Source organism: Suillus discolor (genome assembly GCF_016758755.1).
Source record: "Suillus discolor strain FC423 chromosome Unknown F5147scaffold_24, whole genome shotgun sequence".
Classification (NCBI taxonomy): domain Eukaryota; kingdom Fungi; phylum Basidiomycota; class Agaricomycetes; order Boletales; family Suillaceae; genus Suillus; species Suillus discolor.
Window position 1 is genome coordinate 69,486 of NW_024541271.1, and position 20,730 is coordinate 90,215.

The 20,730-nt window shown below is 47.6% G+C and overlaps 3 protein-coding genes across 3 annotated transcripts; 1 reads left to right on the plus strand and 2 right to left on the minus strand.

Annotated features, from left to right (window-relative positions):
• Positions 1 to 1,445: 1,445 nt before the first annotated feature.
• F5147DRAFT_773060 (uncharacterized protein) lies at positions 1,446 to 5,327 on the plus strand (the record flags this gene model as incomplete). Its single annotated transcript, XM_041441412.1, has 8 exons — positions 1,446 to 2,082; positions 2,139 to 2,398; positions 2,457 to 2,683; positions 2,737 to 3,193; positions 3,244 to 3,793; positions 3,850 to 4,045; positions 4,097 to 4,719; positions 4,780 to 5,327. The coding sequence occupies 8 exons, from the start codon at positions 1,446 to 1,448 to the stop codon at positions 5,325 to 5,327; spliced, it is 3,498 nt and encodes a 1,165-aa protein (XP_041293328.1).
• On the minus strand, positions 5,126 to 8,000 carry F5147DRAFT_152937 (FAD dependent oxidoreductase). Its single transcript, XM_041428300.1, has 7 exons — positions 7,800 to 8,000; positions 7,643 to 7,739; positions 7,141 to 7,581; positions 6,922 to 7,021; positions 6,247 to 6,461; positions 5,803 to 5,899; positions 5,126 to 5,671 (listed from the first exon to the last, which is right to left on the minus strand). The coding sequence occupies exons 1-7, from the start codon at positions 7,969 to 7,971 to the stop codon at positions 5,486 to 5,488; spliced, it is 1,308 nt and encodes a 435-aa protein (XP_041293329.1). The 5' UTR covers positions 7,972 to 8,000; the 3' UTR covers positions 5,126 to 5,485.
• A 4,533-nt stretch (positions 8,001 to 12,533) lies between these two features.
• F5147DRAFT_692440 (phenylalanine ammonia-lyase) lies at positions 12,534 to 15,776 on the minus strand. The gene is made up of 9 exons (XM_041437189.1): positions 15,640 to 15,776; positions 15,011 to 15,579; positions 14,547 to 14,953; positions 14,396 to 14,485; positions 14,209 to 14,318; positions 14,067 to 14,158; positions 13,771 to 14,012; positions 13,612 to 13,718; positions 12,534 to 13,557 (listed from the first exon to the last, which is right to left on the minus strand). Exons 1-9 carry the CDS (start codon positions 15,699 to 15,701, stop codon positions 12,810 to 12,812), a joined length of 2,427 nt encoding a protein of 808 aa, XP_041293330.1. The 5' UTR covers positions 15,702 to 15,776; the 3' UTR covers positions 12,534 to 12,809.
• Positions 15,777 to 20,730: the final 4,954 nt, after the last annotated feature.

The window sequence follows — 20,730 nt, forward strand, 5'->3', positions numbered from 1 at the left end:
TTTTCCCATTAATCTACGAATTTAGTTCCTTCTATCGAGAAGGCTGCTCCGGAAGTATTGCGGGAGGAAGGCGCCTGGAACCAATTGCGGCTGTCACCACGGAAAGCGAGGCTAGCGTCGCTTGTGTCTCTCCTAGATTTGGACGCCGTTATGCGCCAGGAGCTAGAGGACAGGCGAGACTCTTCAAGGTGCGGTCGCAATTCATGAATTGCTGATTTGCCTTCATTGGCTCTCCATTGATTCAGAAGTCCTTGTACTATTTGAGACGAGCTCAGGGAGTACCCAGGGATTTCCACGATCTCCTCAAACGACCTAGTCTTCCGCAGGAAAACAAACAGAAGGAAGACATTAGTTCCTTTTGCGCTGAGCAGATAGCGGCTTTTTGCCCAGCTTACCATTCATAGAAGTCACAGCCACCGTTGTAGGCGCAACTGAACTCCTGTACGCTATGGATCCATCTTCCTGTGAGGTATTGCTACCAGAACAGCAAACAGTGCTAAGTGTTGGAATAATCGGAACACCAAATTTCAATGCTCTTACTCTGACATGCTGATCGGAGCCAATATTGGACACCTTGCGCCCCATCGAGCGGACGACCACGTAAAATAATGCACGTCCGACAGGAGGGCTCCAAGGGACATATTCTTTTCTTCAAAAAGTCAAAGCTTGCTGACCTGGCAGCATGCTATTCATTTAGGATGCTCATTCTTCTGAAGTTATTGAGCTCGAGGACTTTGTGGCCCCAAGCCCCTCGTAATTCTCGCCCGGAGCATCATATTTGTCTACACCCTCTTGGACACACAAACTTTTTGCAGCGGTATTTCTCACTTGCTGGCTGGTTGGGACATTACTGCATAATACACGCGCTGTTGCAATGACACTGATCGCTGTACTCTTTCAAAATCCAGTGTGATGTCAGTTTTCTCCGACCTGCAAGATTCACCACGATGACAGTGAGCGACCTGCCATGTCGAACTGCAGCCAGGGTTAAATTCTATTACTGGAGATCATTATCGGTGGTCTCATGTCACTCGCATTCTAAACTTGAAGCTTGTTGCAGACCTAGCTTAGCCGGCAGCACTGACCATACTAGCTGATTAGTACGCGATGAACTTTCCGCTTTAAGAAGCTTCTCATGAGTCATGTTAGGTCACGTTGTACGCGCAAAGGTTAAAAAGAAGGAAAAAGCCGTCTCTACCTGTTGTTTAGCTGTCATCACAAGTTGCCCATCGCCGCTAAGTGTGGATTCGAATTCCCTGTTGAACCGCGAGAGCGTGTATGATTTTCACCCAGAACACACGCGACGAGTACGTCCTCAATATCTGATTGCCGACTCATATTGAAATTTGTGCTCCATCATCATAGCTATCTTAGTGACCTCGTTTTTTCCCTCCTTGCAGCTTGAAAGCTTGAAGACCTTCCTAGCTAAGGCTGTATAGAAAAGGATGGCCCTTCCTATAAGGTCATCTCTTCTCCGTCAATTTTCTAGATGTAAAAATATTGGAGCTCGCTCTTTTCACTCCACTCCACATCGGGCACTTTTCTTTCCTACACATACCTTGCGAGCAGTAGCTGCGCCAGCAGTCGGCTCATATGTCCCCAAGGATGGCGAACATGTCCTTAACTCGCCATCAGAGATTGCTCGCAGAATCTCTGCCAAGGTTCTTCCCAAGCTTCCCCGTCCAGATGTCAAAAAGGTTGTCATCGTCGGCAGTGGTGGCCTCAGCATCGGTCAAGCCGGCGAGTTTGACTACTCGGGCTCGCAGGCACTGAAAGCTTTGCGTGAAGAAGGTGTCGATGCCGTTCTCATCAACCCTAACATCGCAACCTGGCAGACGTCTCATGAATTAGCATCCGAAGTCTACTTCCTTCCTATCACCGCGGACTACGTTGCATATGTATTGGAGAAAGAGCGTCCAGATGGTATCCTTCTGACTTTCGGAGGTCAAAGTGCACTCAATGTTGGCATTGAACTGGACAAAATGGGCGTCCTCGAGCGCCTGGACATCAAGGTCCTCGGAACTCCGATCCGTACTCTTGAAGTTTCTGAGGACCGTGAACTTTTCGTGCAAGCTCTCAAAGGTACCTCTATTCGATTTCTGTTGGTTGATCATATCACAACCTTTTTTTAATTTCAGAAATCGACATTCCAGTTGCACAGTCCACAGCTGTATCTACCGTCAGCGCAGCTTTGGATGCAGCAGAGCAAATCGGTTATCCCGTCATCCTTCGGTCTGCATTCACCCTCGGTGGTCTCGGTTCTGGTTTTGCCAACAACCCCGACGAGCTTCGTGATCTCTCTGCAAAGAGTTTGAGTCTGTCCCCTCAGGTTCTGATTGAGCGGAGTATGAAGGGCTGGAAGGAACTCGAATACGAAGTTGTTCGTGATGGTGCTGATGTAGGTTGATTTCCGCTTTCTTGTGCTTTATGAAGTTGAATGCGTATGCTCTTGTTAGAACACGATCATCTGCTGCAATATGGAGAACTTCGATCCTCTTGGTACACATACTGGTGACTCGATCGTGGTTGCACCGTCTCAAACTCTCCCGGACGACGAATACCACATGCTTCGCAGCGCTGCTATCAAGGTCATCAGGCATCTTGGTGTCGTCGGCGAGTGCAACATCCAGTATGCACTTAACCCCACGTCCAAGGAATACTGTGTCATCGAGGTTAATGCCCGGTACGTTCATGGTCCTTTTCATATTTTTCTACACCTAACACAACTTTTCACAGTCTAAGTCGCTCAAGTGCCCTGGCATCTAAAGCTACTGGTTATCCGCTTGCCTACACTGCTGCTAAAATTGCCCTCGGACATACCCTTCCGGAACTACCCAACGCAGTGACCAAGACGACTACGGCTTGCTTCGAGCCTTCTCTTGATTACATCGTCACTAAGATACCCAAGTGGGACCTTGCAAAGTTTTCATCGCAGGTCAACCGCGAAGTTGGGTCCTCAATGAAGAGTGTTGGGGAGGTCATGGCCATTGGTCGCACATTCGAAGAGAGTCTCCAAAAGGCCATTCGCCAGGTCGACCCGCGGTGGAAAGGCTTCGAGGCATATGTTCAGCCTGAGGATCTTGATCGTGCTTTGTCGAAGCCCACGGATATGCGACTCTTTGCTATTGCTTATGCGATGTACAACAAGAATTACAGTGTTGACCAGTTGCATGACTTGACCAAGATCGACAAGGTAAGGAGTTCGTTCACGACCGAGAGTCACTGTATTCACTCTGTCCCTAGTGGTACCTCTACAAAATAGACAATATCGTTCAGACGAGCAGGGCTATCAAGACAGTTGGCTCCATCGAAGACATTGACTTCGAACTCATGAAGCAAGCCAAACGCATGGGCTTCTCCGATGGGCAGATTGCTGATCTCGTTGCCTCGACTGAAAACATCGTCCGCGCTCACCGCAAATCCCTTGGCATCACTCCCTTCGTCAAACGTATCGATACTCTGGCCGCTGAATACCCAGCGCACACGAACTACCTCTACACGACGTACAATGCCTCTGAGCATGATGTTGAGTTCGATGAGCATGGTACCATGGTTCTTGGAAGCGGTGTGTATCGCATTGGCAGCTCAGTTGAATTCGACTGGTGTGCAGTTACTTGCGCACGGAAACTGAGGGATATGGGCAAACGCACGATCATGATCAACTACAACCCCGAAACGGTATCGACAGACTTCGATGAGGCTGATAGGCTTTATTTCGAAGAGCTTGGCTACGAGCGTGTCATGGACATCTACGAACTTGAGCAATCTCAGGGTGTCATCGTCAGTGTCGGTGGTAAGTTTAGAATTTTTGACAAGCATTCCGAGCAGGAAACTAATGTCATGAACCAGGTCAACTTCCCCAGAACATTGCGCTTCGTCTCAAACAGGATGGCGTCAAAGTGCTTGGTACTGATCCAGAAAAGATTGACACCGCCGAGGACCGCCACAAGTTCTCCTCTGTCTTGGATAGCATCGGTGTTGATCAACCCGAGTGGTGTGAGGTCACGAACCTGGAAGCCGCGAAAGCCTTTGCTCAGAAAGTTGGGTGTGTATCTTTAGTTAATGACTAAGCCCACTTGCTGATCCCCCTATTTAGCTATCCGGTTCTCATCCGCCCGTCGTACGTTCTGTCCGGTGCTGCCATGAACGTTGTCTACGAAGAGTCTTCCCTGGAGTATAATCTTTCCGCTGCTGCTTCTGTTTCACCCCTGCACCCTGTCGTCATTACGAAGTTCATCGATAATGCGCAAGAGATCGATGTCGATGCCGTTGCACACAAGGGCAAGCTCCTCGTCCACGCTGTCTCTGAGCACGTTGAAAATGCGGGTGTACACTCGGGCGATGCCACCCTTGTCCTACCCCCGTTCTCGCTGACAGAGACGGACATGGCGCGCTTGAAGACCATCGCGGAGAAGGTCGCTGCTGCATTTGAGATTTCTGGTCCCTACAATATGCAGGTTATCAAGAAGCCAGCTGGCGGGCCCAATGACGAGCCTCAGCTCAAGGTGATTGAGTGCAACCTGCGGGCATCGCGGTCGTTCCCCTTCGTGTCGAAGGTCCTTGGCCATAATTTCATTGAGACCGCAGCGGCAGCTATTATGAACCACGATGTTCCAGAGCCTGTTGATCTGATGAAGCAGAAACTTGATTATACTTCTATCAAGGTTGCTCAGTTCTCTTGGACTCGGCTGGGAGGCGCAGATCCCTTCCTAGGTGTGGGTGAGTATGGGTTGCATTCGGTCTATCTTCAGAGTTCACTTTGTTGACTATCTGGTATAGAAATGGCCAGCACTGGTGAAGTCGCCAGCTTCGGCATAGACATTCATGAGGCATATTGGGCGTCGTTGCTCAGTACAACAGGCTTCAAAGTTCCCCGCCTTAACTCTGGTGTCCTTATCGGTGGAGATATTACCAAGCCTGAAATGGCCACCGTTGCCAAGGAGCTCCTTTATCTCGGTTTCAAGCTCTACTGTTCCTCGCCTGAGGTCGAAGCATATCTCAACAACCTCCCCTATGTCACTGCGAAGCGCATCTTCTTCCCAAAGACTGACAAGCGCAAGCTGCGTGAGGTTTTCGACGAGTATGAGATCCAGTGTGTGATAAACCTCGCAAAGGCACGCGGCACCGGCTTCGATGACGAGGACTATGTTGCACGGAGGAACGCTGTGGACTTTGGACTGCCGTTGCTTAACAACGCCCGTTGCGCACAGCTGTGGGTAGAAGCGCTTGGAAAAAAGATAGCCCAGGGTGGGTTGACGAAGTATACCGAGGGTAAGATACCCCCGGAGGTGCGATCTTGGCGAGAGTTTGTTGGTCGGCGGGCATGAACATATGAAATATGAGGTGGGCCTTTTGTAATTTAGCGACATGTACAGATGAAAGTATGGGCCATGTTATCCAAGTTCTCCGTTGTTTTCCTGGTATCGAATACAAACCGAACACAAATTCTGTGTACATACGGGTTTTCAAATAGCGCAATATGGAATCATAACGTTGGTATCAGATCCTCCGGTCCGCATAATTCATCGATGTTAAGCTCCTGAGAAACAATTGACACTCGCTCGCCGTTTGGAGGTTTTACCTGCCGATCGACAGCAAACCGTGCTGCAAGTTTAGGATCCAGCTTATTTTCTATAACGTCGGCCACAAGCTTCCCTAAGGTAGGGAGGAACTGTTGAGGGTAACATCAGTTCTCGTTCTCGGATTTACTCAAGGACACTGTTCCACAAAGCGAAACGTGCTGACGCATCCTGTCATCACCGTGTGGTGCAAGAAGCAGGGAAAAATCAATGTGGAATATACCTTGAATGCATGTCCACTTCCGCTGGTTGCCAGGACTAGTCCCGAATCGCCAGGATAGCGTCCGATGACCCAGTCGCCATCTGGCGAATCGGTATACCTGCTCAGATCGATCAGCACCACACCCAAAGCATTACATGCGTTTGGAAAAAATGATGTCGGTTGAGATAGATCACAAGCAGATGTCCATGCCTTCAACTCACCGCACACCGCACACACGGCACTATCTTCCGACTATCCTAATGTGACCAATATCCGCCACCGTACCCTTGAACCCAATCGGTCGCAAATCCAAGCGCCCTTGAACCCGATCACAAGGAAAAGACCAACACCATTCCAGCGTTTTCTCCCTATCAGGTCAGGGACACGATGAAAGTTTTGACCATCTCATATCCAACGTGACGAAAACCCGGAACTTTCATGAGCTGTAGGAGAATGCAAACTCACCAACACAGCCTTGTCCCACTAAAGGGTTTCTCCGCGAGCGCGGGATATACGCCTCGCAGCTCAACCCTTAGCTCCTTCAAGATCGACCGTGGAATCCACAGGCCGCTATCTGGATCAGAGACAATTGTCCGCGGGGTTGATATGGTGGATCCAGAAACTGTGTAGGTGTGTCCAGCAGCATGGATTCCAAATTTGACAACATTACGATGTGTTGGCTATAAAAACAAAGTTCGGTCAATGTCAATTACGATTAATAAAATCGACGAGTCAACTCGATAGCAAGAACCAGGAAGAATAGCTTAATAAAACACCAATTTGAGGGAATGGAACCAGAAAACGGGCATGCAATATAGATACGCGTCGACAACGGACAGTGTCGGACTGCTAGAGAGCACTATTCAAAGCCTTCAACTGAATACCAGTGGATTAGTGATCGATGATCACTGGACCTAATCAAGATTCATCGTTGGGTAATGAGTAGAACACGATCAAAAAATATTGCCACGCCATTGAGAACACACGGAGCTAAGTGGCAAGGAGTTCCGTGCACGTGTATTCCCAGACATAACGTGTCAAACACATTTGTCAAATCGCATGCGTAGCAAATATAATGAGGATTGAAATGTTTGACCACTTAAAGGAAGTAGAAACAAACTTGAAAGAACGATGACTCACCGGGAAAATATAGAAACCGGTCCTGAAATCAACTATGACAGGTGTCTTGCGATATTCCTCTGCCTCCTCCGGCGTCAGTTGAATCATCGCCACGCTTTGACTTTTTGAAATAGTTAGACATGCAAAAAATATACCGGGCAATAATGTCAGTATCCGTCAAATAAGTGCAAGTAGTATCCCATCAGATGGAGCCAAGCACCAGAAATATTGCACACTTACCCCGTAGCAAGACACTTGCCCGTCAGGTTTAACGACGGGAATGCACTCGCAGTCCACGAACCAAGAGCAAGGACCACTACATTGGCCTCATATTCAGTGTCGTCGGCACAGCGCACGCCTTTTGTTTGACCACGTTCGTCTTTGACCAATTCTTGAACTGCCTTGCCAGGCAGGACTTTGACACCACGTTTCTTTACATGTTCCATGAGGAGGCCGACTGCACGTTCAGCCTCTGCCCAACCACCATCATGATTGAGGTAGCTTGTAGAAGAGACGTCCAACGATGTGAATGTCCCTAGTCTACCAGAATTGTGAAGGTCCGACGGAAACTGTGCTCTGATGGATGCAGGACTATCTAAGCGCTCGACCTTGGCGCCGTGCTTGAGATCGTTGATGATAGACTGCTCAGTGTATGCATCGCCCAAGTTGAGGACACCGCACCTGTAGTATTTGGTACTATGGTCATTATCCACTCCCAGCGAGAAGAAAATGAGATACAAACTCGTGGTAACAGTTTTGCCACATATCATCGCGCCATTCTTCGATCGCCTGGCGTGCAAGCCGCGTGTATATTGGATCGCCGTAACAAGAACGGACCACTTGGTTCTGAAGGTAAGCTATCCAGATGTCGTAGAGGGGCACTGGAAAGAACAAAACACCTTTATTTATGTCAGTGCTCGCTGCATCGACCGCGGGTAAATGTTCAGCACGATCGAGTACCGTCACATCGGTGTAACCACGTTCTAGTAGGTGGTAAGCAGTAGACAAACCAAAAGCACCCGCGCCGACGATGACCACTGCGGGCTTCGGAGAGAAATTTGGGCTTGCCATCACGTAACCGTGGTGGGGCAACAACCTACTATTGACAAGTTCAACAACTAGAAAAGGCTAGGCTTCGCCGGCAACAACCTTGTTCCGCATCACTAGTTATTACAACAAAACTTTTGAGAGTGGCTAGCTAGAGTTAGGATCAAGAACAACTGCGCTAACGTGATGCAGCACATTCAGACGGTTCTGATAATCGTTGAACGGCTTCGATTCGAAAATAGTATTACCATTATACCATTAGTCGCGGAAGATATATGAGCTTATTTCTTTCCTTTGAAAGCCATATTTGATGAAGGCTCAGCATCAAGTTAAGTTTGCATCATTTCAGCGAACTGGAAGGCATGTGGTGGAAGGTGGGCGTAATACAATCCTCTCACGAAGAATAGCGTTGAAAATGGGACGCTTAGACCTTCTAATGACTGAATGGTGAAACGAAGCGTACCTCGATCACAGCACCACACAATCTGCTCTCATATTGAGCTGGCGGTATATATGGGTTTGTGATCAATCCCGTATGCTGGGAGAAGCGATCTACAACTGACCAATTCTAGATATCGAATTCTGAACCGAGGCTTGTAGCAGTCTCTAGTAGAGGATACAATCAGGGGCACGATAATAGCTGGGAGCAAATATAGTCTAGTTTACTGGATGATGCGGCATCATCTTCTATATCAGCGGTAAGTTGATCTTCTGTGCTTTCGGTTGGCTGAGACTAAGCTACCGAAGAAATTTTGAGTGCACTGAGACGTCAAGAGTGGTAAACGTAGCTTACAGAGAATAAACGGTGAACAAGTTGAATGTGATAATCCCTTCAGCCATATGAATGATGCTCGAGGATTTAGCGAGACCAAACATCAGAAGGCTTCGCAATCGCTACGAAGCCCAAGGGATTTCAAGCTATTTCTAATGTGATCATGATGAGCGTGCATCACTATCAAACATGATAGAGATTGCAGTCGGCATGAAGGTTATGGTAGCTTTGAACATCAAAACAGATCTGGCAGTCGCAACTAGGGCGAGAGGGAAATAAGTGGAGATTGTCTTGGACAAACGGGAGTCGATATGAAGGCTGTTGCAGAGTTGGAATACCCTCCGGCGTATGTGTCTTGATCAAATTGAACCGCGCGAAAGCCAAACGTTTAGAAAAATCTGAAATCGTACCACTTGTCCCAATACAACAGATGTTTTGTGTCATAACTGGCGGGCGTGAAGAAGCTGGCAGTAACACAAATGCATCTGCCATGAACACCGGTCCATGCGGTTACAGATTATCGATCACGGGGTCAAACAATCAGCAACACTATCATCAATATCGAAACACCACCCTGTGGAGAACATACGGTGTTCAGCGTGCATGTTGCGTTATCTTGAGGACGCGGAAGTTAAAGTCAGTACTGTAAGAACGCATATGCATGAAGTCGCACTTCTTGATTTGTAAATTAGTTTCCCGCGCAGAGCATTGGGATGGCGACGGCATAAAAGTTGTTTGAAATGTGCAATATGAAACTTTACATGCTATTTTGTAGACATGCACATATGTATTGCCGCACGTAGTAGTAGCGATGCGTCGCTCAGAGAGAAGGCTGGCATTGATTGATTACTTAATTTCTGGACCCTTTCGCACGATCGTATTGGTTGACTGACTGCTGGCCAATGATCGATAGCTCTATGCACTGATCTTCTTTGTTCAAGTCTGATCCATTGTGAATATCGACTCGGATTTTAAAATGATCCTGTCGCTAGTACACCGTTGCATCACCGCCAAAGATTGTTATTTGCGGCATGGGGCTACTCTCGAGGATACTAGGACCGTGACGTTCTTCAAAGACAAATATCCACATTCCAGACCTCAGTTGACGCGGACCAGCCAACCTCCCCATGGGTCTGCGACTATACTTTAGTTTGATTCAAAGGAGAATATCTTTGGCATTATGTTTGTGCTACTGGCGGTCGTGGTCTCTTGACGTTGACTTCACTACGGCGGGTGAAACTATGAAACGAGATGAATTGCTTCGAATGGACGGATATCAAGACAATCAGCACGCGTCGGATCTTGACCCATTGATATCCACGAAGGTTCTTCATGAAATGGGACTCCCTGGTTGCACAAGACCTCTCGTCGACAGTGAGACCGTACAAGCTCCCCGAGCCGCACAGACAGCCGTTGTCCAGACATCCAACTTTAAAATTGATGAATCGTGTTTGTCAATTGTATATGTATATCGAGGGTATGGCCAAGTATACCCACACGTTCAACGCCGTCTGTGACAATCCATTGTGACCAGAATTTTTGGTTCCTAACACCGGTTCCTCGCGCATGCTGGTATCGGATGTGCTTCTGGGGACGTCGATTCTCAAGGAAGGCCGATATAACAACGAATACAGTTGATGCGGGACACCCTGACACTGAGATATTGTCGATTCAGTCACGAACGTGACTACTATGACACCAGATGTCAGCACATGATGACTACAGTCAACGTCAGTAACAGTGAGCTCGATCATCATATGCATCATATACCATACTGGCGCCTCCGCACACTCTTGGCTTAGTCACCAGTGCCGTCGGTAACAATGATTATTTGTTACAAGCATCCTTCAAGATTGAACCCGCAGAGTCGTTTAACTCGTTCGGGAGAGGAAAGAAGGTCAAGAAGACACACTTTGAAGATTTGGTCATGCCAAGTAACCTCCTATAACCCCGAGACATGAGCCTCTTCATTCGAAGATAGGTATGAGTCACGAGAATGGAGTGCGCTAACGGAACTTCCATTGATGGAACCATCGATGTCAGGTCAAAAGACACGTCACTGTAGCGGTCCGATATAACGATGACACAGACCGCATCAATCAGAACAGAATGCAGAATGCGCTCACGTATATGGAGCAACAATAGCATGATCTACCACAAAACGGTTTCGGATGTCACGCAATGTGACACACCCAGAACGGAATGCAGAATGCACGTACGTATATGGAGCAACATAATCTATGATATGCAAAAGGTCGATGATAGTACGCGATGACTCACGCATATGGAGCAACGCCAAAGGGGGTCCAGCACGCATATACTCCGACTCATCGTGGGTTGGGCCTCAGGCTCGGTGATGCTATTCAATTGCATCTGTGAGAGTCCTCTCTGAGAAAATTGCCCATTTTGATGTCGAATAGTATCAAGTTTGAATTTCGAGCGAATCCCCATAAAGAATGGGTGACAGATGAGATCCGTCCGGTAGGTTAACTTTGTGGATCACCAGGTAGTATATGCCGTGGCCAGCATATTGCGGCGTCCCACCGGGGGAATAACTTTCTGCATGAATGGTCTAAAGGATGTGGAGTGTGAGTAGGATCAGCATAATGTGCCACAGCCGACCTTTCCTTTTGAGAAATTTGTCTCTTCATTTAAGACTTCGACAAGGGAACATCACATCAATATTTTTGAGTCCTGTCAAACACGTCGTCGCCACTCGTGCATCATGCATACATCTGGAACAAGATTTAATAATACACGCAGGTATTGAATCAACAGACAGGCTGTCAATGAACAACAGCTTTGAGATCCGTCCGCTGGACCAATAATCGGCTCATGTGCGCTGTGACCACGGTTCAAGTAACGATGCACACAGTAGTTCGAGTTATCGCCGCAGAAACGATGTGGCGAACCTTCTGCTGCATGAGGAAAAGCGAGCACTCGTGATGGGATTTGCGAGGAAAGTGCTAGAGCTAGATTGGAAAGCCATTTTCAGCTGCTCAGGAAGAGGGTTCGTATCCATTCTCCAGAGCCGCTAAATTAGAAGCGCTTTACTAAAGGTCCGTGACAGAAGTCTGACGTACTGATTGTTCGTCTATGCTTACGGAGGGGAATGTGAACCAAGTCCCCGTGGGGTAGGGGGGTTACACTGTTATTTCGTGAAGTTGAGCTCCAGAAATTTGTCAGTTGAAATTTAATCTCGGAAACGTACGAATGAAAATTATGAAATAGGCCTATCCCAGCCCAGACGGCCCCAGACGCATAAGGACGGGTGCTTCGAATGCAACCGGGTGAAATGAAACTCACCTTAGAGATTTTGTTGTGGGAATATCATTATCTGCACCTCGTCCTGCTGTGCTTGCAGCTTTGTCGGAGCCATTGTTTCGGAAGCCATGTGTTTACAAGCGAACAAAGGTGAGGCAAGCGAATTGGACGCTGACACCTAAAGCTAATATTGGTCGGTTACCAGCCGCGGACACTCACCCAAAGAAAAATGATCTGACCGCCACATAAGCAGAGAGGATCCGGATAGGCACGTATTGTAGCCGTCCTACTGGGACAATCGGATAACCGAATAGCCCATCGTGCAGAAAGTAGCAGGACTAACTCGGAGTTCAACTCACGATGTGAATCGCGACCGTGACGGAGGAGGATGTCACGGTGGTGGTGGGCAAGTCTTGCTAAACATTCTGCGGCCGTCACGGTGTTTCACAAAATGTCAAAGACACATACGGTTCCGGTCAGTGTGGTACTATACCTGTAGTATTTGCTTTTGTGCCAGCTCAATACCAAAAATCAAGAGACTTCAACGTTGTTAACACGCCAATAAACTCTATTAAACACGTAGTATCATAAATCTATCCGAGAGACCTGTTATACGTGATTTAGATGGGGAATCTTTGAACAATGTAGAGAAGAATTGCGCAGAAGCTAGTATGTATGCATGCAAGGGAATGAGGGACATATGCCCGTGAAAATAAAAGTAGGAGGATGACGATACTATAGGCATCGACCGCCTCTCCGAATCGGCTCGGACTATGAGTACGTGGAGCCTGTAAGACGGTCTTCGCGGAAGGACTGCGAAAGCTCTTTACAAACCTTCAATGCCCTCAAGCATCCCCACCACAACCCGTCCGATCCGTCCATCCCTAATCGCCTCACAAATGACTGAAATTCCATTCCCAATCGTCCCATCCGCACCCTCTAGGCCATCCCGCATTCCAAACACATCCCCCCTGAGATTCCCAGCCCCGTACATTCGCACGCCCAGTGTCACCCTCACAAACTCGTAGAGTGCACGCGTCCGTGGCGCGAGGTACTTGCTTGCTGGGGTGGGACCGCGCCACGCTACCTCTGTCTTCTCAACACTAGGGCTTGCGCCGCGCACCGCGAACGGCTGTACGCCCAGATATGCGCACCGCAACTCCGTCAGTTTGTTCACTAGCCCTGCGGCAACGGATGCAATGAACACCGGAAGTGCGCCCAGCTCTGCACCTTGTACTGGAGAGGTTGAGAGGGCCGTCACGAGCGGTACCACGCATGCGCTTGCAACCTTGTACATCCGTACGCTTGTCTCGAGCGTTGTCGTGCGATCGAGCGTCTCTCTGAGCGCTGGAATGATAGCTGCCACGAGCGAGGTACTTGTGGTAATATCAGTGAGCGAAGGGAAGGTCTCGAGGAGAGCTGAGCGGAGGAGTCCTGGGAGCGCCTCGCGCAATTCCTCGTTGAGTGCGCGGAGATCGAGCGCCTGGCATATCACGAGAAGGTGTGAGGCGGCAAGGAGAGTAGTCACATCGAGTGCATTGAGGGTGTACCGTGCTGAGATAAGCGCGAGTGAACTGTAGGGTTGAATAGGTTATTCAAGGAAGGAGGATAGAAAAGAAAGGACGTACTTTACGCTCTGATTGTGCATCTCAGCACTAACATTGCCTACGCCCACGTTCATTCCACCAAGCACATTCAACTCGCCCACATATGACGCAGCAGCAATATCAACACCCTGTCCATATAATTGATAAGCCATCAATCACAACCGAACCAGAATCACGCACCTTGAACCCGAAATCCAATCCGACCTCACCACCCGCCAAATTTGGGAACAAGCCCCGGTTCATTGCTGGGTTCACAATCTCCGTAAGCTGCACGAACATCAGCTTCCCGATGTGCGCGAGGCTGAGACGGACATGGTCCATCGCGTTTGTCACTGCGAGCGCTTGGAAGTTGCCTGCGTGGTGAACTTGTCCGGTCTGGTTGTTCGACGCAGAAGGAGGCTCGATGAGCGGATTATCGGTGGCTGTTGGGGTAAGGAATGAGTTGGTATATAGCTACTGGACTGGGGGCGACTTACTGGAGTTGACCTCGGTCGTGACTACTTGTGCTGCATTTGCAAGGTCCTCAAATTGAGGACCGAGCCATTGGGGGGCTGTACGGAGAGAGTAACTGCAGGGGTTTAAGCATTTAGTTTTGGTGAGACTAAAATCCAAACTCACCGATCCTGCCTCAACACCCCATCATCATCGTCGATCTTGACTTCTACCTCATGTTCACTTGCAAAGGAAGATCCGGCGAGCAAAGTGTGCATGAGATGCGCGGAATGAATCTGGATTGAGCCACCGGGAGTCACCACAAAAAAAAAATCAGCTCTATTAACCGCGTGAAAAATCCGAAAAAACGCACCTGTCCAATGTGAGGCCTTGCTTCACTGACGAAGGGATCAAAGCTGCCCTTTGCACCGAGCATCGCTTCAACGGACATGGCTGTTAGAACCTATAACCGCAGACAAGTCAATTCAATGCAAAAAAACAAGGTCAAACATAAAAACACTCACGGCACCCAACACGCTCACTCCCCGTGCGCCTCTCACAACCAATGCACCCACAGCTGCACTAAATGCCGTGCCATTCAGGATCCCCAAGTGTTCCTTGCTCGAGAGCGGGAGGGGGGTGATGCCGGCGATCTGCAAGGCCTGTGGGGCAGGAAGGAGGGCGTATGTTCCATAGTTGTCCACTTTGAGAGTATCTATGGGTAGGTTAAGGGTATCGCTTGAAGGTGGGAGGGGGATATTCGCGGAGAAGGGAGACAAATCAGGTGAAGAGTCTGACGAAGATGTTTCGGTTGACAAGGGGGTTGAGGAAGTGCTGGATATAGCTGAAGAGGGGGAGGGCAAGGGAACCCAAGCCCTGATAGCGGGGTTTCCAATGAGTGTTCCAGCAATATAGGAAAGAGAAGATAGGTCTGTGAGAAAGGAATTAGGACCTCAGCAAGGTAAGGAACAAGAAATAAATTGCTCACCTCCACTGGCACTGACGCTGCCTCTTAAAGGAACGACTGGGGTAACACCTTTAGTAAGGAGCTCTGCCATTTTCTGGACAAGTTCCCAACGGATACCGCTGTGTCCGCGCATGAGACTGTTAGCGCGAACAAGGAGAGCAGCACGTGTCCAAGGGGGTGGCATTGTAGTGCTGGTGAATGGATCAGAGAGCGGTGCGGGAGAAGGAAAAGCGTTGCTATCGAAAGTAGAGAGGGTGGGGATAGCAGTAGAGGAACTCGGTGCGTAAGTAGGGAGAATCACGCCAGCATGTTGGTGTTGGAGGAGAGCAGCGCCGAGTGCAATAGGGTCATCTGTCCTTGTGTCCGCGCTGCCACCAAAACCAGTACTAACACCATAGACACTGATGCCTGCTGCGACCTTACTTTCAATGACAGCACGGGAAGCAGATACTTTTGCTTTGACATGTTGATCATCAGTAAGTTGAATCTTAACTGGATTACTGGAACCAGATGAAGGTGGGTAGAGCGCGATAGCAGCAATTTGAGCGAGGGATAAGGAAGACCCAGTGATGGTAATGGGAGATCCTGTGCTGCGGGAGAAAGAATGTCAATAAGTACTGGCAATGCTTATGTGAACGAGGTTAACATACAGGTAGGAGTCTAACTCCTTGACGTCCTGAACATATTGAGAGACGAGAGCGTGAGTAGCCATTGTGAGGTGAAGAAGGATGGGTTGTGGTAAGTGCTGGCAGGTATTAAACTGTTTATATAGTCTTGTCAGTCCGAGTTAGAATGCAGACTTCGTAACAAATACTTACTGGGTTTTATATGTGTTTCTCTTCGAACGGCGTGATCCGCCCGGTTGAAGCAGTTGCAATTTCCTTCTTTTCTGAACAGGTTTGTTAAACATGACACAGTATGTGACACAGCACTTTAATGGTAGACGCTCACTTGAATCGAGATTCGAGATCCATACGTTCTCTTCGCGACCCCCCTCTTGAGTTAACCCCCCTAGGGGGGTCACTCTATGATCCGTGCCAGCAACGTACTTACTGTCACCGTGGCCAATTGAATTGAAACCACGTACTTTCGCGGGAGAACCGTATACTCGTGACCTAGCTCAAGACATCACGTAGTATCCTCACCCCAGTTCAATCGAAACCGTCATGCTATCGGTGGCTCATAGTATCCGCCCTACTCCGATTCCAGAACACAAATAACTTCATGCTGTACTCTTCGCTATTCGCGGTTTCATTCTTCTTGTGCGCAAGCTCCATCACGGCTGAAACAAACGTTCGTCCTGTCTTTCAGTTTCACTCAGTGAGAATATGTTTGGATTATTCTGTGTGATATCCGCAGTTGATTCGTCGGTCCATCCCCGTCCTGTCAAGGTATCACAGGCTTTTGTGCATACAAGATTATCTCCACTTATCTCAATGATCCGGGCCAGGATCATTTTTACAGGCATCCTTTTCCTTGCCTGCCGCGTTTGCATGTGACCCTTATTCTTATCTTATCTCTTGTATTGTATTGTATCGTATGATCTCTCTGGTTGATTCAGCGAAGCTTACTCGTGAGCAAATCTACGAATCTCGCCTATGGATAGTACACACTAACTTGAAGCATACCATTACTTGGGCCTCTAGGTTCCTAATGCCATTCGCCCGATGGAGACGCCATTCCTCGTTTCTCGCAGCTCACGTCGGTAGCAGTCCACCCAATGATTCAACACACATTCCCGTTATGTTCTCCCACTTGCAGTCAATGCTAGCATCTTCAACGTCGCGCACTACTAAATAAATCAAGTTCCATCCGGCAACAATTTTTATCTGCCGGCTCTACATATCACTTGTTTCGAGCCGGCGCAAATATATCGTCTTCTGAAGCAGAATTCTCTGGCCAGTTTCAGATTTTAGATTGCTGAGGGACGACTTGATCTTCATTTCGCCTCCTGAGTCCCGAGCTGCATCCCGAACATGCTTGCTCGGGGCGGCAGAGACCGATAGTCTAGTATGTAGTACTAGTATATTCCTCATGAATTAACTTGATGGTTTATGTGCCGATCTAGTATACTGCTACCACGATGGGGGCCCATACCATAACAGTAAGCGTAGCGGCTCGTCATTGGCAAAACACCAATTTGTTATTAGCCCCGTATTCTGCCGTTCATTGGTAGTGAATGTGGACAAGTCATTTCCTGCCCTTTTATCGGTACTTGCCGCGGACTAGGCCTAGCGCAGGCTTTTCAGCGGGATTCCTGGTTCTTGGTTCACTTTGGATTATATCGTCAAAGTCTTTGGGATGCGTACCACAGGATCCAGGGCCTATACTACCCTGAACTTCTTGCTCCAACCCCGGCTACTACACCAACCGACTACGATAATGTATGCTAGATTCGGCGGCATTGATGTCGTGGGAAGTGGGTATGTAAAGCGTTTTGGCAGATTCATTATCTGCTAAGATTAGGATACTGGTCGCCGATCAATACCCTTTATCACGTCACGACCTGACAAGCCGCAGTCTGCCGTCGTACTATATTTTCCTCGTGTTCGAGGCCGCGAGTGACTAAAGCTTAAATGGTCAAAGGTTTCAGGACAGCAAGATCACAATCTAGTCGTCACTGCCACAGGTGGTGCACAAAATTGATGTCACATTGTCATCATGGCGGGTTAGACTGCGAGTGGGTCATTATGTAATCGGAGTTCGGCGCAAAATCAGCCTTGAACTATTTTAATTGGCTCCTTGCCAAATATTCATATTTAGACATGTGAATTATTTTGACAAACTTTTGAATTAGCTTTCCTATCATGGGATACATGCTATAACATATGATGAGTGGGATATGGTTAACAACTTGACTATGTGTATCAGGTTGATTTTAACTAATATAAATTTTTTATTGTATGGTTGGGTGACTATCTGTAGGCAAAAATATGCAGAATAGATTATAATGGACTTTGAAACATATTTGCAAAAGATAAGCTGCACAGAAAACTAAACTGTAATACATTCTACATATTATAAGGATGGAGCGATTTCGAAATTTGTGTGACTGCCATGTGTATGTGCCACTTGAGCCCCTTTGAGGCTCCACTGAGCACCACCATCATGAGCGCAGATATTCTGTATCCTAGATCTACTCTCCCTCAATTTAATCTTTAATGTGTCTCAGTCGTCCAAGTCTCCAAGAGCTTCACTTGCACTTACCATCATTCGAGTGCTCCTGCACTCCAGTGTCAATGTTTGATGCCCATAGACCTGTCATGTCTCCGACATCAACAATGCTGTTGACTTCCTTTCAAACGGCTTAGTGCGAAATGTGTGAGTGTGAGTCTTTGATTCATCTGTTAAACGTGGTCACATAAGCAGGTCCAACAGAAGGAAAACTGTGATTTACGGTCCAGCTTGAGTGTGCTGGATTGAAAGAGAATGTGATGTGAGGCAGGCAATGTGTCATATCCCATGTTCCGGACCTGGACCAATCACACAATCATCTCTGGACTTCTGGATCCGGTCAGCTCCTATCTTCCGTGCCTTTTCCCTTTGGTATTTCCCTTATCAGTTAGTATGCTTTATTTTCTGTTCCTCATTCATTTCTGTCTTCATTTTACTAAGTTCCGATAGACTAGTGTTAGGTGTCACACATGCTCCGTCCATAGCCTTGCACTGTGCAAACTGATTCTCCGTTATGTCCTTTGTAGTATATAAACCCTGTAAAGTCTTTGTATTTCCTCAGTTCAAATATTATCTTAGACTCTGCTCATTCCCTCCTCCGTCCGACTTGAAGTCTCTTCTCATTGTCTCCAACAGTCTTAGGATCGACTCCTATTGACTTACCACCTCCGCCTCTACCTTAGGTAGTCCTCCGCTGTTTCCTTTCTAGTTTGGACATCGTCCAGATTAGTCTTATCACTTGTTCCCAAATGTCTGCCGGAATTCCCGCGCATCGGACTCTGGACTCCGGACATCGTCCTTTAGCCCTTGGAAGTTAAGGGCACGTACTCGGGTAAGGGGCGCAGTGCACGAGCTGAAGCCAAGCCCTTCGGATCTGAACCCTTGAGCACGTTCTTAACACAATGTCACACTCTCCTGTGAGGAATCTGAACCTCAATGAATCTCCAATGAAGAGTGCTGATGCAGATGGGACTTTTGAGAGCATGATGTCGCTGAGACACTCGAAGTGCTGTCAGCAACAGAGAATGAAGAGGAAAAGACAATGAAGAATGTAGTGTGTAAGCCCATCTCTTATTGTAATTCATGGTAGAAAACATCTGAAGGTGAATGGACCGCTTGTATTGAATAAAATAATCTGGATTTTATTGGCACTCCAATGGATGATCTGCTACTATAGTATACTCTGGTGAACAACACAGAGGAGATGGCTTTGCTTGATGACAAAGAGGATCTGAGAATGTTAGCAGCCACCCTGGTTGCTGCTAGCTGGAGTTAACTCAATCATATCAAGACTTGGAACCCTGGACAACTTCTTCCTGGTCCACATTGCAATACTTCATAGCAAGCCTTATTGTATGAGAGTCAGAATGATTGTGCTTTTATTACAACCATGAGCATTACTAATGTTCAAACATTTGGTTTAATCCTTACATCTGGTTGTTGAACTCTGAGCAATCTGTTAAGTCAATGGCTAATGGATCTGAGATGGGACAATAAGGAAGTAGGTCAGTGCAAGTACAACCCAAAAAGAACAATGGATGAGTGATGTTTGACATTGACTCATGCTCTCCAATATATGTCTACAATTTTCATTCCTATTCTATCTGCACTTAAAACAGTCCAGAATTTGTAGCAACAACTCAGTCCATTTCCAGAGACTGAGATGTGAGTACATAGTTTCAGTTGATGTATGAATCTGTTTCCAGATACTGAGATTACATTTTGTGCTTCTAGCTCTCTCCTGTCTTGTCTAATCACTCTAGGGATCTGCACAGGTATACCCCCAGGTGTGTGCAGTTGGACCCATACCTAGATATACCTGTACCTGGTGCAGGTATGGGTTTTCTTGCAGGTATCAACAAAATGGACCTGGGATATTACCTATGAGGGGTAAACCCGTGTTTTGGTCAGCTGCCAGTGCTTAGCACATATGTCTAGCACATATTTGTAAATGTGATTGCCATGATCATGTTGGTATGAATTGAATTGGCCTTTTCATAAGCTAGACCATGGGTTGCTAGATAAGGAGCACAGGATAGAAAAGTCATGTGGTGCTAGATGTGGCGTAAACATAATATTATCAACCTCGTTTGCCCAGTTGGTAGGCTTTCCATGCTGTGGGGATTTAGATCAAATATCCTCAAAGACATTAGGCTCTGTCTGTGTGCCAACATGCACATGCGTAAGTGGTGGACCGTGGTGGATGTGAGGCAAGTTGAGTTCTCACCTCCATTACAAGAAACTCTCCCTTCAATGATTTTTTCTGCTTCTTCATACCTTCAGTTATCTCTTCATGGTTTCATTCATGGGATGTAGGTGTGAGGGATGAGATTGGGAGCTACACAGTTGTAGGCATGGTGACTTCAGGTTGTACTGGTTTGGATGCAGTGGAATGTTTAACTCTGTTCTTTGATTGTTGCCAGAATTCATGGTGTATGGTGTTATCAACCACATATTTAAGTTTATGAGGCAGTGAAGAATCTGCATGGTCCCACAACCAGTCCCACTGCTTGAGGTAAATTTTCCAGTGGGTAAAAAGATTGTTGGAAAGTGGGCCTGCTTCTTCT